The following is a 13665-nucleotide window of genomic DNA, read 5'->3' on the forward strand; positions in this document are numbered from 1 at the left end:
CCCCACTCGTGGGCACGGCTGCGGGGGGGTGGGGCGGGACGGGACCGAGCCGCGCTCCGTGGGGCCGGGATCGGCTGCTCGGTGCCAGGTTCCGCAAGGGCAGCTCCGGGGCTGGCGGAGTGGAGCTGGAGGAGATGCGGCACCGGCACCACCGGGACACCCCCGCCCCCGCCGCCCCGGGAACGACCTCCCCCTCCTCCCCCCGACGCCTCCGGGCGCGGATTGGCGGCGGCGGGGGCGCAGGGCGGAGTCGGCCCGGTGGAGCCATGACATCACCGCCGCTGCTGCCGCCGGGCCAGCCCCGGTCCCGGTCCCGGTCCCGGCCCCGGTCCTGGTCCTGGTCCTGGCCATGCCGCCCTGCGCCGCCGCCCCGCTGTAGCCCTCGGTGAGTCCGTCCGCGCTGCGGCGGGAAGGCGGGCGGGGAGCGGCGGCGGCGGCGGCGGCGGCGGCGGCGGCGGAAGGTTCCCCGGTAAAGTCGGGCCGCAGCTCGAGGGCGCCGGCAGCCCCCGCGGTGCCGAGCGGGGTCCCCGCTGCCACCGGGCACCGGAAGGTGTCGCGGAATGTAGGGGATATCCCGGCCTGTACCCCCCGGGATGTCCCCGGTGTCCTCCGGTGCATCTTGGCGGACCCCGCCGCATGTCCCCGGTGCATCCTGCGTGTCCCCGGTGCATCCTGCGTGTCCCCGGTGCATGCCGCCTGTCCCCGGTGTCCCCACTGCATCCCGCCTGTCCCCGGTGTCCCCACTGCATCCCGTCTGTCCCCGGTGTCCCCGGTGCATCCCGCCTGTCCCCGGTGTCCCCAGTACATCCCGCCTGTCCCCGGTGTCCCCGGTGCATCCCGCCTGTCCTCGGTGTCCCCACTGCGTCCCGTCTGTCCCCGGTGTCCCCGGTACATCCCGCCTGTCCTCGGTGTCCCCAGTACATCCCGCCTATCCCCGGTGTCCCCGGTGCATGTCGCCTGTCCCCGGTGTCCCCAGTGCATCCCGCCTGTCCCCGATGTCCCCGGTGCATCCCGCCTGTCCCCGGTGTCCCCAGGATCCCTACAGTCCCCTGGGTGTATCCAGGCTCTCTCCCTGCTGTGTCCCCAGCGTGTCCCCAGCGTGTCCCCAGCATGTCCCCGGTGCCTTTCGCCTACCGCTGGTGTGTCCCCCCACTGTCCCCGGTACATCCCAGCTGTCCCCGGTGCATCTCCGCTGTCCCCACCGCATCCCGGTGTGTCCCCACCGCACCCAGGCTGTCCCTGGCATGTGTCCCTGCTTGTCCTCGATGTGTCCCCTGCTGCCCCAAGGCTGTTTTCCAGCGCATCCCACTCGTCCCCACTGTATCCTGCTTGTCCCCAGTGTTGTCCCTGGGCTGTCCCTGCTGCATCCTCCCTGTCCCCAGCTTGTCCTTTCTTGTCCTGTCCCCAGGTTGTCCCTTGTCCCCCAGGTTGTCCCTTATGTCCTGTCCCCAGCTTGTCCCTTCTGCCCCGTCCCCAGCTTGTCCTTTCTTGCCCTGTCCCCAGCTTGTCCTTTCTTGTCCTGTCCCCAGGTTGTCCCTTGTCCCCCAGCTTGTCCCTTCTGCCCTGTCCCCCAGGTTGTCCCTTGTGCCCTGTCCCCAGAAGCAGCCCAGACCCTGCAGTCCAGCAGGGTTGGGGACATTTGAGGTTGTCACTCTGGGCTCAGGGCAGGGACCCTGGCGTGGGGCAGGCTCGAGTCAGTGCCACAAGACTGTGGGCCCAGGTGCCAGGGGCTGCCCTTGGCACAAGCACAGCCACGCGTGTCGGGCACACGCCGTGTCCCCATGGTGCCAGGGATGAGTGACCCGGGGGGGGGGGGGGTGTGTGACACGACTGGGGAGATGCCCATGGATCTGCTGGGTCTGTGCCCCCCCCGCAGGGACCCTCGCACCACCCCTGCGGGGCCCCGTGCTGGGGGAGGGGACGGCCACGGCCACGCCGTCCATCTGTCGGCCCCCACCCCCCCTCCCGGCTGTCCCCCGCCGCGGGGCCTGGGGAGGGGGGGGGCGTGGGCTGCTCTTCCCCTCCAGACGGAGCCTCACTTCCCCCCGGTGACGCAGCCGGAGCCGCCGGCCCCGGGGCCGCTTCCTGTGCTGGGGGGCAGCGTTGAGGGGGGGGGGGCGGGAGTGCCACGGGGCACCACGGGGCACCCACGGTACCCGTTTGAGTGTGCTGCCAGCTCCACGGGCCGCGGGGTGATGGGGACAGGGACACGCGTGCGAGGTCGGGGCACGGGGCCGGTGGTCCCCATGGCGGTGGGGACGGCAGGCTCGGGGCTGGCAGGGACACGGGGAGCGTCCCACGGCCCCGCACCCTGCCCGTCCCCGTTTCACCCATCTCGGTCTCCGGTTGGTTTTGCCTCTCTCGTTGTGCCGGGAGGCGGCGGCAGAGTTTGCTCCGTCCGATGGCCTCCGGTGTGCTCTGCTCGATGGCTCCCACTGGTCCCACCCACGCGTGGGGGGTCCTCGGTGGGACAGGGACAGGGTTGGTGTCGCACATCTCGACCTCGCCCGTTCCCGGTGACCTCCCTCCTGGCCGCGCCACCTCCATTCCCCCCCCCCCGCCCCCCCAGACCCTCTTCTTGTCCCCTCCGGTTCCCCGAGTGCTGTCGAACAGCTCCCACCGTGGCACCGGACATCGTCACCGTGGGGTCTGGGTGAACCGGGGCCACCGGCCCCGTGTGACCCTCCCCCCCCCCGACCCCTGCCAGCCTCGTGGGGTGCAGGGTAGGGTCCTCGTGCCCAGAGCCTCAGGGACTTCCCCGAAGGGTACTCAGGCTCCTGGGGGTCCCTCTCCGAAGGCTGCTGTGTGTCCCTCGGGGCTCCTTGGGGCGCTCTGTACTCCCCGCGGTGCCCGGTGCCCCGTGTGGATGCCCGGTGCCCCGTGTGGATGCCCGGTGCTTCCTCTCCTAGGATGCCCAGTAGCCCGATGCTTCCTCTCCCGGGGGTCCTCGGTGCCCTGGATCCCCCGGTACCGTCTCTCCGGGGCTGGCGCTGGCGGAGCAGCGCGCCGGGGGCGGCGGCGGACACGGCTCCTCCCCGGCCGCGGCGGGAAGGCGGAGCTGGGCCGCCGCCGCCTCCCAACAATAGCGCGGCCGGGCCGGGCCGGGATGAAGCCTCCGCCGCCGCCACGACCGGCCCCGGGGCCGCGCTGAACGGGGCTAAGCGGCGCCGCCGGACGCCTCGGGCGTGAGTGAGCATCGCAGGCGGGAGCGGGGCGGAAGGGGAGCCCGGGCCGGGGTTGGTGCTGGTGCTCGGGGCCGGTGCTCGGGGCCGACCCCGGTTCCGGCGCGCACGGGGCGAGCGGCGCAGAGAGGCACCGGTACCAGCGGCGAGGGGAGTCCAGGGGGGAATCGGTACCGGGGCCAGGGCCGGGGGGAGGGGGAGGCCTGTGCACCCCGAGGCTGTTGCTTATTCCGGTACCCCGGGGCCGGTGCCAGCCCGCGGGTATGCTGTGCATCCCGGTGCCCTGGCATCGGGGCTGGTTCCGGGGTCCCAGCACAAGCCGGGAAGGCTCAGGGGTGGTTGGGGCTGCCGAGGGCCCTGCGGCTCCGGTGTCGGTGAGGTCGGGGCGGCTCCGGCCCTCTCTTCAGCTCCGTTTATCCCCGCAGGTGACGCCGCGGAGGACGGGGCTGGCGACGTCCCCAGCGAGGTAACGAGGAGAAGGATGGAGGTGGGGGGGGTGGGTGTCCGGTCTGGCCTGAGCTTGGCAGTGCTGCGGGGCCCGGGGGTACAACGGGCAAGGGCCAGCGAGGCCCCCGGGGCTGACGCACGGTCCCCTGCAGCCAGCGATGTCGGAGAGCGTGGCCGAGGCACCGGGAGAAGGCAGCCCCGCGGCGCTCGGGGAAACGGGAACCAGCCATGAGCTGCTGCAGCGGCTGCGGGAGCTTGAGGTACGGCAGAGCCGCCCGGAGCCGGGGCCGATGGGCAACTGTGGCCGCCAGGGCAGCCACGGCCACCGCGGAGCAACCGTGGCCATTGCCACCGTGCAGCCATGGCCACTGTGCAGCCATAGCCACTGCCTTCGGGCAGCTGTGGCTATTGCCACTACGCATCCACGGCCACCAGGCAGCTGTGGCTGGTGCCACCGTGCAGCCATGGCCACCAGGCAGCTGTGGCTGGTGCCACCGTGCAGCCATGGCCACCAGGCAGCTGTGGCTGGTGCCACCGTGCAGCCATGGCCACTGTGCAGCCATAGCCACTGCCTTCGGGCAGCTGTGGCTATTGCCACTACGCATCCACGGCCACCAGGCAGCTGTGGCTGGTGCCACCGTGCAGCCATAGCCACCGTGCAGCTGTGCCTGGTGCAGCTGTGCAGCCCTAACCACTGTGCAGCCATAGCCTCTGTGCAGCTGTGCCCTCTGCCACTGTGCAGCTGGTGCTAAAAGGCAGCTGCAGCTTGTGCCATGGAGCCAGCAGCCCTGATGCCACACTGAGGGGCACCACTTTGCTGCTTTCCTTGGCCCTCCTTCCCTCCCTTTCTCTTGGGGCAGCCTCAGCCTCACCCTTCTGCATGTGACCCTGGGCAGAGGAGTCCCCTTGGTGCCATGGTGTGGTTCCAGGTGCCCAGGACCCTTCACTGTGCCCTCTGAGCTATCCCCACTCTGTCCCCAGGCAGAGAACTCAGCCCTGGCCCAGGCCAATGAGAACCAGCGGGAGACCTACGAGCGTTGCCTGGATGAGGTACAGGGGGTGTGGGGGCACATGTTGGGCACACAGGGCAGTGTTGCACACCCGTGGGCACAGGGCTGCCTGTGCCTTCGCCACCCCACCCAGGGTCTGCTCTGCTCCTCAGGTCGCCAACCATGTGGTGCAGGCACTGCTCAACCAGAAGGTGGGTGTCAGGCAGAGCTTAGGGGTGGGGGATGCCAGGGGGCTGGGCAAGGTCTTAGCTGACACCCCCCCCTGTGCCATCCTGCCCTGAGCAGGACCTCCGTGAGGAGTGCATCAAGCTGAAGAAAAGAGTCTTTGACCTGGAGCGCCAGAACCAGGCACTGAGTGACCTCTTCCAGCAGAAGCTGCAGCTCTCGGCTGGATCCCTGCCCCAGGTGTGCCCAGGGCTGCCCGGGGGTGGGGGTGGCATCAGGAGGCAGAGTCCCTCGAAAAGCTTAACCCAGCATCTCTCTCCTCCCCACCCAGCTGCCGCTGCACCCGGTGCCAGTGCCCCTGGATGCTCCAGCCTGCCCCCAGCCCAGCTCAGCTGAGCAGCCACCTCCTCCGCTGTCCCCAAGCCACTGCATCCCCCTGCCAGAGGTGGGTACCAGCGTCTCTAACCCCGCCCCTGTGCCAGCGTCACCCTCCCCGGGCTGTGGCTGTCCCCTCCCCTGGCTCACGCTGTTGCCTTTTCCACGCGGTGTCCTCCCACCCGTGGTGTCCTGTCCTCTGTCCCCCTCCCTGGGTCAGTGCCGTCCCTGTCCCTGCGCCTGTGCCATCCTCCTTTCCATGCCCGTTGGCCCACAGTGTCCTTGTGCCCGTCGTGGCCACCTCTGCAGGTCCACAGTGTCCCCCTCTTTGAGCCCCTCCACCCGTGATGTCCCCAGCTCCAAACCCCTTTGCTCCTGTGTCCCCAATCCCTCGCCCCACTGCGTCCCTCTCCTTGTCCCTCTCCACCCATAGTCTGTCCCCAGGGTGCCACCTTCACCCAGATGGTGCCCGGTGCAAGGTGCCCTTGGAGTTGACAGTGCCTGGACCCCACAGGTGACCCCACTGGTGACATCAAGCAGCCCTGGGCTAAGCCCTGGTGCCCCCACCCTGGACACCCTTTCCCCCTTCTTCAAGAAGAAAGCTCAGATCCTGGAGGTGCTGCGCAAGCTGGAGGAGACAGATCCACTGCTGGGGCCCCCCCTGGCCTCCCCCGGCTCCCCCGAGCCCTGTGCTGCCCCGGGCTGGCCCCCGTGCCCGCTGCGTGGACCGGGGGCCGCTGGAGGGTGGCGAGGGGCCGAGGGCAGTCCCTGCTCCTCGCCAGAGGAGGCTGCGGCCCCAGGGGGAGCCCTGCTCAGCGCCTTAGCCGAGCGGCTGCTGCGGGGGGACGCTGCCGGTGGCTGCTGCCGGCACAACGGCGAAGCCCCCGGGGGTCCTCCCCGGCAGCGGCGTGGGGAGCTCCCTGCTTTCCTGGGGCTCTACACTCCAGGCGAGGGCAGCCCTGAGGGCAGCTTCACCCCACTTTCACCCGGAGGGGGGGGTCCCAACCCCCTGTCCTCACCTCCTAAGGTGCTGAAGCTGCCGCCCCCACCCGGGGCGCTGCGCCTGAGCCCGCAGCTTGCTCGGGCATCCAAGATCCCCTGCCGCAGCGGCAACCCTGAGGCCTCGCTGGCGCTCAGCTGCCGCACGTCCCCCGATGCCCCCCCCGACCCCAGCTCCCCAGAGCCCCCTGCTTTCCCCCCGCCCCATACCTACGAAGCAGCTGAGCAGCCCCCGGGGCTGCTGGGCCCCCCCGGCAGTGGGGTGCGAGCGGCTGCGTCCCCTCCCAGCAGTCGCCGTGGCCCAGGGGGCTCGGCCCCCTCTCGCCGCCCCAGCAAGAAGCCCCCCGAGCCAGGCTATCTGCCCTTCAAGGAGCGCCTGGCAGCCCTGGGCAAGCTGCGGGGGGCCGAGGGCCGTGAGCCCCCCGGTCCAGGCCGGCCTGAGAGGGGCCACGGCTCTGAGCCGCGACCCTCGCCCCGGGGAGGTCTGGGGGGCAGCCTGAAGCACCCTGAGCCGGCTCACAGCGGGGAGCCCCTGGCCCGGTGCTACTCCTCCGGCTCCATGGGCGAGTCTGGCAAGGCAGGGGGCAAGGTTCGCCCCACCGGCGGCAGGACCCCACCGCGGGCACCTCCGGCGCCCCCTGCCAAGACCACCCGCAGCCCCCACGGCAGCCCTACCAAGCTGCCCACCAAGACGGGCAGCGGCAAAGCTGGGACTCCACGCGGCGAGGAGGTGCCAGGGGCCAAGGTGGCAGCAACCCCTCACAAAACACCGCCGGCCGCCGAGCCCCCCGGCACAGGGCCGCCGCCGGGCGTCGCCGGGCATTCAGCCATCGAGGAGAAGGTGATGAAGGGCATCGAGGAGAACGTGCTGCGGCTGCAGGGGCAGGAGCGGGCACCGGCGGGCGAAGCCAAGGGCAAAGCCGCCGGAGGCTTGGCCAGTTGGTTCGGGCTGCGCCGCAGCAAGCTGCCAGCGCTGAGCCGTCGAGGCGACGGCGGCCGCGGCCGGGAGTGGGCAGGGACCCCTGCACCGCTGCGCCGGGAGGTGAAGTTGGCAGCTCGGAAGCTGGAAGCTGAGAGCCTCAACATCTCGAAGCTGATGGAGAAGGCGGAGGACCTGCGGAAGGCGCTGCGGGAGGAGCACGCGTTCCTGCAGGGGCTGGCACTCGACAAGGGGCGCCCCCGCGGACCACCCCGCGGCCCCGGGCACCTTCCCGTCATGTACCAGGAGGTGACAGCCGAAACCTTCATGCAGCAGCTGCTCGACAGGTCAGAGTCCACTCTGAGCCCTTCGGTGGGTGGGGAGTAGGTGAAGTGTGCGTGTGGGGGGAGGGGGTGCCCCCTGCTCAAGCCCACCCTGCCGTGGCGCTGTGCCCAGGGTGGACGGGAAGGATGTGCCCTACGAGAGCCGCCTGGAGCACAAGCGGGAGCTGTGTGAGCTCCGGCGGGTGCCAGCCGACGCCAAAGACCCCAGGCTCTGCCGCCCACCCCGCAACGGCATCGTGGGACACCTGCGGGAGCCCCCGGACAAGGTGAGGACCCCTCCACACCTCACTGTGTACCCTGCTCCGGGAGAGGGGGGACCCTGCAGCCGCTCATCCTTTTTTGCTCCCCCAGGTGCCCGACGTGGGGCTCCGGGACGAGCTGCCGTCGGATGAGAGTCTGTCCGAGTCGGGCACGTCGCAGCACTTCGCTGGTGAGCAGGACGCTGGCACGGGTAGGTGCTGGCGAGGAGGGCACCAAATTGACCCCTGGGTACCAATTGCCTCTCCTTGTCCCCACAGCCTGCGGGTCGCTGACACGGACGCTGGACAGCGGAATCGGTACCTTCCCTCCCCCGGATTACGGGGGGGTCCCTGCCAAAAGCACCCCAAAGCCACGGGGCCGCCCTGAGCCGCTGCCCGGCGCTGTGCCAGCCCGGCCGTCTGTCACCACCAAAGTGCCGCGCAAGGCCCGGACGCTGGAGCGGGAGGTGCCCAGCGCGGAGGAGCCGCCGGTGCCCAGCAAACACCGGAGCACCCCAGCGTGCCGCCCGCCGGCCCCCCCCAGCCCGCACGGCCACCGCGCCGGGCCCCAGGGTCAGTGTCTTGCCGTGCCCTGTGCCAGGCAGTGGATGCAAAGGGGCTGGGGGTGCACCCACGCTTGTGCGAAGTGGGGAGGGGGTCGTGGGGAGAGGTCAGCACTGATGTGTGTCTTTCCCCCCCCACCCCCCCGCCCCGTTCTCCCCGCAGATGCCAGCGGTGACCCCGGCAAGCCGCGGCGCGTCCAGCAGAGCAAGAACTGGACCTTCCCCAACGCCAAAGCCTGCGGCGCTGCCGACCCCTTCCTCTGCACCCCCGGGGGGCTGGAGGGGCTGCACCGCCCCACCGTGGTAAGAAGGGATGCGGGGGGAGGTGGCGGTGGGGGGGGGTGGTGGCGTCCAGGGTGGGTGGGATCGGCGTGGGTCGCAATCGGCCTTTGCAGGGAGCGTGGGGGCACAGCGAAGCCCTTCCCTCCCCACACTGCCCCTCCCCAGGCGCCCGTCTGCAGCCCTGCCGGACGTCGAGGGGCATCCCCCGAGGTGCCCCCACCGCTGCCCCCTACCTTGAGCGCCAGCAGCAGCCGAACCCCAAGCGCCTCGGACGTAGGGGACGAAGGCAGCACCGAGGCTCAGTCCCGGGACGGTGGGCACGGCCCGCCCGGGCTGGAGCACTCCGAGTCCCTCAGCGACTCTCTCTACGACAGCCTCTCCTCCTGCGGCAGCCAGGGCTGAGCCCCCCCCACCCCTCGCCGCACTCACAGTCTTCCACCACCCCCCTCCCCTCCCCCAAATCTCGCTGCCCCCCCACCCCTGCCCCCCACTCCCTAATCCCACTCTGAGGGTGCTGCCCAGGTATGGGGGGGGGGAGGGGTCCGGGTGCCTTGTGTGTGTCCCCCCCCTCCACACCCTGCCCTGGCTCTCTCCCATGGTGCTATCGCATTGTACAGCCCCCTCCCCCGCCCCCCCCCCCCGCCGGGTTTTTAGCTCAATAAATTTGCCCCCCCCACCCCGCCCCCCCACCCCCGGGTTATTTATAGCTCTTGTGGAGTTGGTGTTGTCCCTGTGCCAGCTGCAGCCTGCCCGTGGAAGTGGGCACGGAGGGAGGGGGCCAAGAGGTTCCACTCAAGAGGTTTATTGACTTGTCCTGGTGTACAAAGAGATGACAGCAAAATGGGGGGGGGGGAGGGGGGGGAAGAAGGGAGGGAGGAGAGGAGAGGTTGGGGTGGGGGTGTGGAAATCACAGTCCAGAGCTGGCCCCAGCAGCTGCCTGGCACAGCAGAGTGTGGGCTTCCCCCCCGGACTTCTTGGCACTGGTGCTACAGGAGAGGCTCCTCCACTGGGAGAGGGGGAAAGGTCTAACTGCCCATCCCGGGGCTGGCATGGTTTGGGGGGGGGGGGGTGGGGAACACCCTAAGACTCCCTGGGGTGCCAGGGCAATGGGGAGAAACTGCTGCAGAAAACCAAGGTGGGAGTGGGAAGCCCTCAGGGACAGGAAAACCTGCAGGGAGAGGGGAGCAACCCCACAGGGAGAAGGGAAACCTCCATACAGGGAGAGGGGAAACTACCTCCAGAGAGAGGGGAACAATCCCCCAGGGAGAGGGGAAACCTCCCCCCGAGGGATAGGGGAAACCTCCACACAGGATAGGGAAACCCCCTCCAGGGATAGGGGAACCTCCTCCAAGGACAAGGGAAAACCTTCCCCCTAGAGATAGGGGAAATCCCCTCCAGGGATAGGGGGAACCACACAGAGATAGGGGAACACCCTCCAGGGATGAGGAAACCTTCTCCAGGGATAGGGGAACAACCCCAAAGGGATAGGGGAAACCTCCCCCACTAGGGACTCAGGCTCTTTTGGGGTGGGGGAAGGAAGGAGGGAGGGAAGGAAGGAGCCAAACTCCATCAGAAGCTGCAGACTGGGTTAGAAAACGACCAAACAAAGCTAAAAGAGCAAACCCCACGCGGGGAGGAAGCCTCTGGGCTGCTGCTCCTCAGCAGCAGAGCTCAACCCCTTTAATGAACCGGGAGAAGGGAAAGGGACAGGGGGTGGGGACCGGCAGGGACAGCTCCACCTCAGCCTGGAGCTGCTTCACTTCTTCTCCTTCTTCTTTTTCTGCAAGAGGAGAGAGGTAGTTGAGTCACTGCCAGCCCTGTGCCCAACCCTGGAGGGCAAGTTTGTGCCACGCTCAGGGGCACCCTCACCCACCTCAGACATGCCCAGGATCATCAGCAGCTCCCGGAAGATGTCCACGAAGTCGAGGAAGAGATCAACACAGTGCCTGGGAAGGTGGAAGGACAAGCTCAAGGTGGGGGGGGAGGCCCTGTGATGCTGCCCTGTGGCCTGTGCCACATCCCCCCTGTGCCCAGCACCCACCAGATGTAATCCTTGTCCCCACTCTCTGCCTTCTCGATGATGAGCTGAGTGTCGAAGAGCACAAAGCCACACATGATCATCAGCCCCACGTAGAGGTTGGCCTGGGAGGGGGAGGAAAGGAGATGTTAGACAGGGCTCAGGCCTGTGCCACCAGTGCCAGCTGCTGTCTGTCTGTCTGCCCTGGCACTCACTGTGAAGAGCCAGGTGGATCTCACAAAGGCGTTGACCAGGGAGGAGAGAAGCATCAGGGTGAGGCCGGAGAGCAGGAAACCTGCAGGGAGAGGGCAGGGAGTTGAGGCCTGGCCTCAGCCTGATTGTAAGGGGGGTGGTATCCCATGTGGGGAGCCCCCAACCCCCTCCAGGAGAGCCCTTAAGCCCCCTCCTCCAGAGTCCACACCCTGGCCCCTCTTTACCTCCCAGGTAGAGGAAGCTGCGGCGCCTGGCATAGAGGGCACTCAGCGAGAAGCAGGCGAAGATGGTGGCAGTGCCCAGGAAGGCAGTGGGGATGATGCTAGGAGAGAGGGGAAAAAGTGAGCAGGGCTTGGGGGGGGTGTGGGGGTGGGCAGCTGGGGAGTGGGCACACTCCTACCTGGGGTTGATGGAGATGCACATTTCCAGGAGGGGGCCAAGGTTGATGCCTGCAAGGAGAGCAGAAAGCCACAGGAACCATTAGGGGGTAGTTGGGAGCCTTTGACCCTGCCCTCCTCAGGGCTCAGGGTCCTGCAGGGCACGGGGCTGAGTTGGGGAGGGGTCCCTGGTGCCCACCTACCCGTCAGGAAGGCAAAGCCCACCAGCATGCCCAGCCTCTTCTGCTCTGTCTCCCGGCTGTGCGGGGTGGCAGTCAGCCAGATCATCAGTGCCAGCGCGCCCAGGCCAGTCAGGAGGCTGAACTGGGAGGTGGGGGGCAAGAAGCAGGTAAGGGCACAGTGCCAGGCAGACGAGGTGGGGGTGGATCAGCACAGGAGCCACTCACCCACCCACCCACCCACAATGCCCCAGAGGTCACCTACCTGGAAGAAGTGAGTCACCACATTGACATAAGCCCCTGCGGCTGCCACGAACATGCAGAGGGCAAAGCTGGCATAGACCCTCTTGAGGTGCTCCTGGGTGGAGGCTGAGCTGTGGGTGAGGGAGATAGGGAAGCAGTGAGGCTGGGTGGTGAGGCTGGCACAGCCTGGGCATGACTCCAAGCCCAACCTGCTCCGGGTGCTGCTACTCACATGTGAGAGAACTTGAAGAGGGCATCGTAGTTGATGTTCCGGTTGAAGACGTTCATGGTGCCAGGCTGGGAGGGGGCCCCACTGGGCACACTGCAGAGGGGTCGCTGCAGGAGGAGAGGTGCGGGGGTCAGGGGCACAACAGAGCAGGCAGCAGGCACCAAAAGCTGCTTCAGGCTCCAGAGCCCTTCTTGCCCAGCTGGTGCAAGCCTTGCAGGCTGTTGCGAGCCCTGGGCTGGCCCCGGGGGAGGCTCCGACCCGGCGGGAGCGCTGCCGGCAGCTGGGAAGCGTCTTTGTGCCAGGCTACCATTAGTGCCAGGCTGCCATTAGTGCCCGTAATGACGTCCCCAGAGGAGGCTCTGGCAGCGCCGTGCTCCCTGCAGGGCTTCTTCCTTCTCCTCCTCCTTCTCCTCCTCCTCTTTCTCAGCCCTTCCAGCTCCAGCCCCTCTGCCAGCCCCCTGCCCGGCCGGCTCGGCTGGTGCTGTTTACCCTGGCACCTGCAGGAGCTCAACCGGCCCAGCAAGAGGCAAAAGCTGCCTGCCCCCGAGCAACAGACAGGGCCTGAGGGGGCACAGGGCACGGGGCTGCCAACTGGCCAGCCCACTGGAGGGTGAGGGGCCTGGGGTGGGAGTCTCCTCCTGTGTCACACCGGCACAGATCCCTGTGCCTGCTGCCCTTAGCCAGGGCTGTGCTGGTTTTGCACTGGCACAGTGGTAGCTTCGTTATCACGGGCTTGGTGCCACCCTTGCCAACAGGGACCACCTGGCATGGCCCCACAGCTCAGGGCAAGGCAGAAGGGGGAAGTTTTGCTGCCCCACGGCCCGGCCGAGGGTTGCACAAGGGAATGGGGAAGCTGCCTCGGCGCGGGGTGTGGTGGCCGCGGAGGTGTGTGGCAGCCTCCTCCTGGCACGGTGAGTGGTGCTGCCAGCAGCCTTCGTCAGCCAGGGCCTGGCGTCCCCACGGCGATGCCAGGCGGGTCCCGACTCGCTAAAAGGGCCTGGGTCTCCTGTGCCAGAGCCTGGGCAGCAGCCCTGCCAGGCAGGCACAACCTCCCTGCCGCCAGCGCCTGCCCCGAGCCTGGCACCGTTTGGGTTCCGCCTGGTCGGTGGCCCCAGGGCGGCTGCTGGGCGCTGCCCTCAATAGGTAACCGTGACCGGAGCCGCTGGGCGACCTTTACCCACCGACGCCTGCACCCAGCCCTGGCCCCGGCCCTGCCCTGCGCCCACCACCGACAACTCGCTTCGCCTGCGGGCACCTCCGAGGAGACCTCCCCCCCCCCGCCCCCGGCACTAAACGGAGCCCCCCGGGGGGGCACCGCAGCTGCGTTCACCTCCCCCCCGGCAGCGAGGCCCGGGGAGGGGGGCAGGAGATGCCCAGGCCAAGTCCTTCCTGGCTGAACCCTGATGCGGGGCAAGAGTCAGCCTGGCCCCACGTCGGGGGGCAGAAGCCGCCCGAGCCCTCCCGGGATGGAGCCCGGAGGGGGCACCAGAGCCGGTTCGGGCCCCCCCGGAGCGAGGCCTAGTTTGGGGGGGAATGGGGCGGGGGGGGGTGGGGGCAGGAGACGGACGAGCTCCCCGGGGCGAGCCCCTGCGGCGCGGCAGGAACTGCCCAGGGCCACGGCCGCTGCCAGGGCACCGGAGGGCAGCGGGAACCCCCCGGCGGGACCGGACCCCCCCGCGCGGTTGCGCTCCCCTCACCTGCGCCGCGTCCGCCGTCGGTGCTAGGCCTCGAACGGTCCCCCCTCTGCCCCGCCCCCGGCTCCCATTGGCCAGCGTGCGGCGGAGACCCGCCTTTCCTTTTGTCCTATTGGCCCGCCGCCACTACCCGGACCGCCTGTCGCTATCTTCCATTGGCTGCCGGCCGCGCCCGAGCGCCGCCATTG

General features: G+C 69.0%; 2 protein-coding genes across 4 annotated transcripts; one reads left to right on the forward strand and one right to left on the reverse strand.

Annotated features, from left to right (window-relative positions):
• The first annotated feature begins 282 nt into the window (after positions 1–282).
• On the forward strand, positions 283–9201 carry NCKAP5L (NCK associated protein 5 like). 3 transcript variants are annotated; one of them, XM_064141602.1, is made up of 13 exons: positions 283–385; positions 3608–3648; positions 3782–3889; positions 4611–4679; positions 4792–4830; positions 4925–5044; positions 5136–5249; positions 5694–7444; positions 7554–7707; positions 7793–7871; positions 7960–8253; positions 8407–8546; positions 8691–9201. In XM_064141602.1, the coding sequence occupies exons 3-13, from the start codon at positions 3788–3790 to the stop codon at positions 8925–8927; spliced, it is 3099 nt and encodes a 1032-aa protein (XP_063997672.1). In that variant the 5' UTR covers positions 283–385; positions 3608–3648; positions 3782–3787; the 3' UTR covers positions 8928–9201. The 3 variants fall into 3 exon arrangements, with proteins under 3 accessions (XP_063997672.1, XP_063997673.1, XP_063997674.1); XM_064141603.1 differs by lacking the exon at positions 283–385 and adding an exon at positions 3072–3189; XM_064141604.1 differs by lacking the exon at positions 283–385 and adding an exon at positions 3072–3185.
• Positions 9202–10135: 934 nt separating this feature from the next.
• Positions 10136–13590, reverse strand: TMBIM6 (transmembrane BAX inhibitor motif containing 6). The gene is made up of 10 exons (XM_064141617.1): positions 13481–13590; positions 11787–11890; positions 11577–11685; positions 11336–11456; positions 11156–11204; positions 10980–11077; positions 10758–10837; positions 10567–10667; positions 10399–10471; positions 10136–10305 (listed from the first exon to the last, which is right to left on the reverse strand). Exons 2-10 carry the CDS (start codon positions 11840–11842, stop codon positions 10282–10284), a joined length of 711 nt encoding a protein of 236 aa, XP_063997687.1. The 5' UTR covers positions 11843–11890; positions 13481–13590; the 3' UTR covers positions 10136–10281.
• Between the last annotated feature and the right edge of the window lie 75 nt (positions 13591–13665).

The sequence above is a fragment of the Pogoniulus pusillus genome, unplaced genomic scaffold (genome assembly GCF_015220805.1).
Source record: "Pogoniulus pusillus isolate bPogPus1 unplaced genomic scaffold, bPogPus1.pri scaffold_58_arrow_ctg1, whole genome shotgun sequence".
Classification (NCBI taxonomy): domain Eukaryota; kingdom Metazoa; phylum Chordata; class Aves; order Piciformes; family Lybiidae; genus Pogoniulus; species Pogoniulus pusillus.

Coding starts and splice junctions, on each gene's coding strand:
- NCKAP5L (XM_064141602.1), top strand. CDS start 3,788: ATGTCGGAGAGCGTGGCCGAGGCACCGGGAGAAGGCAGCCCCGCGGCG. Junction 5,250..5,693: donor ACTGCATCCCCCTGCCAGAG/GTGGGTACCAGC, acceptor TGGACCCCACAG/GTGACCCCACTGGTGACATC. Junction 7,708..7,792: donor TGCGGGAGCCCCCGGACAAG/GTGAGGACCCCT, acceptor TTGCTCCCCCAG/GTGCCCGACGTGGGGCTCCG.
- TMBIM6 (XM_064141617.1), bottom strand. CDS start 11,842: ATGAACGTCTTCAACCGGAACATCAACTACGATGCCCTCTTCAAGTTC. Junction 11,078..11,155: donor TGCATCTCCATCAACCCCAG/GTAGGAGTGTGC, acceptor CCTCTCTCCTAG/CATCATCCCCACTGCCTTCC. Junction 10,472..10,566: donor GGGGACAAGGATTACATCTG/GTGGGTGCTGGG, acceptor CCACCTTCCCAG/GCACTGTGTTGATCTCTTCC.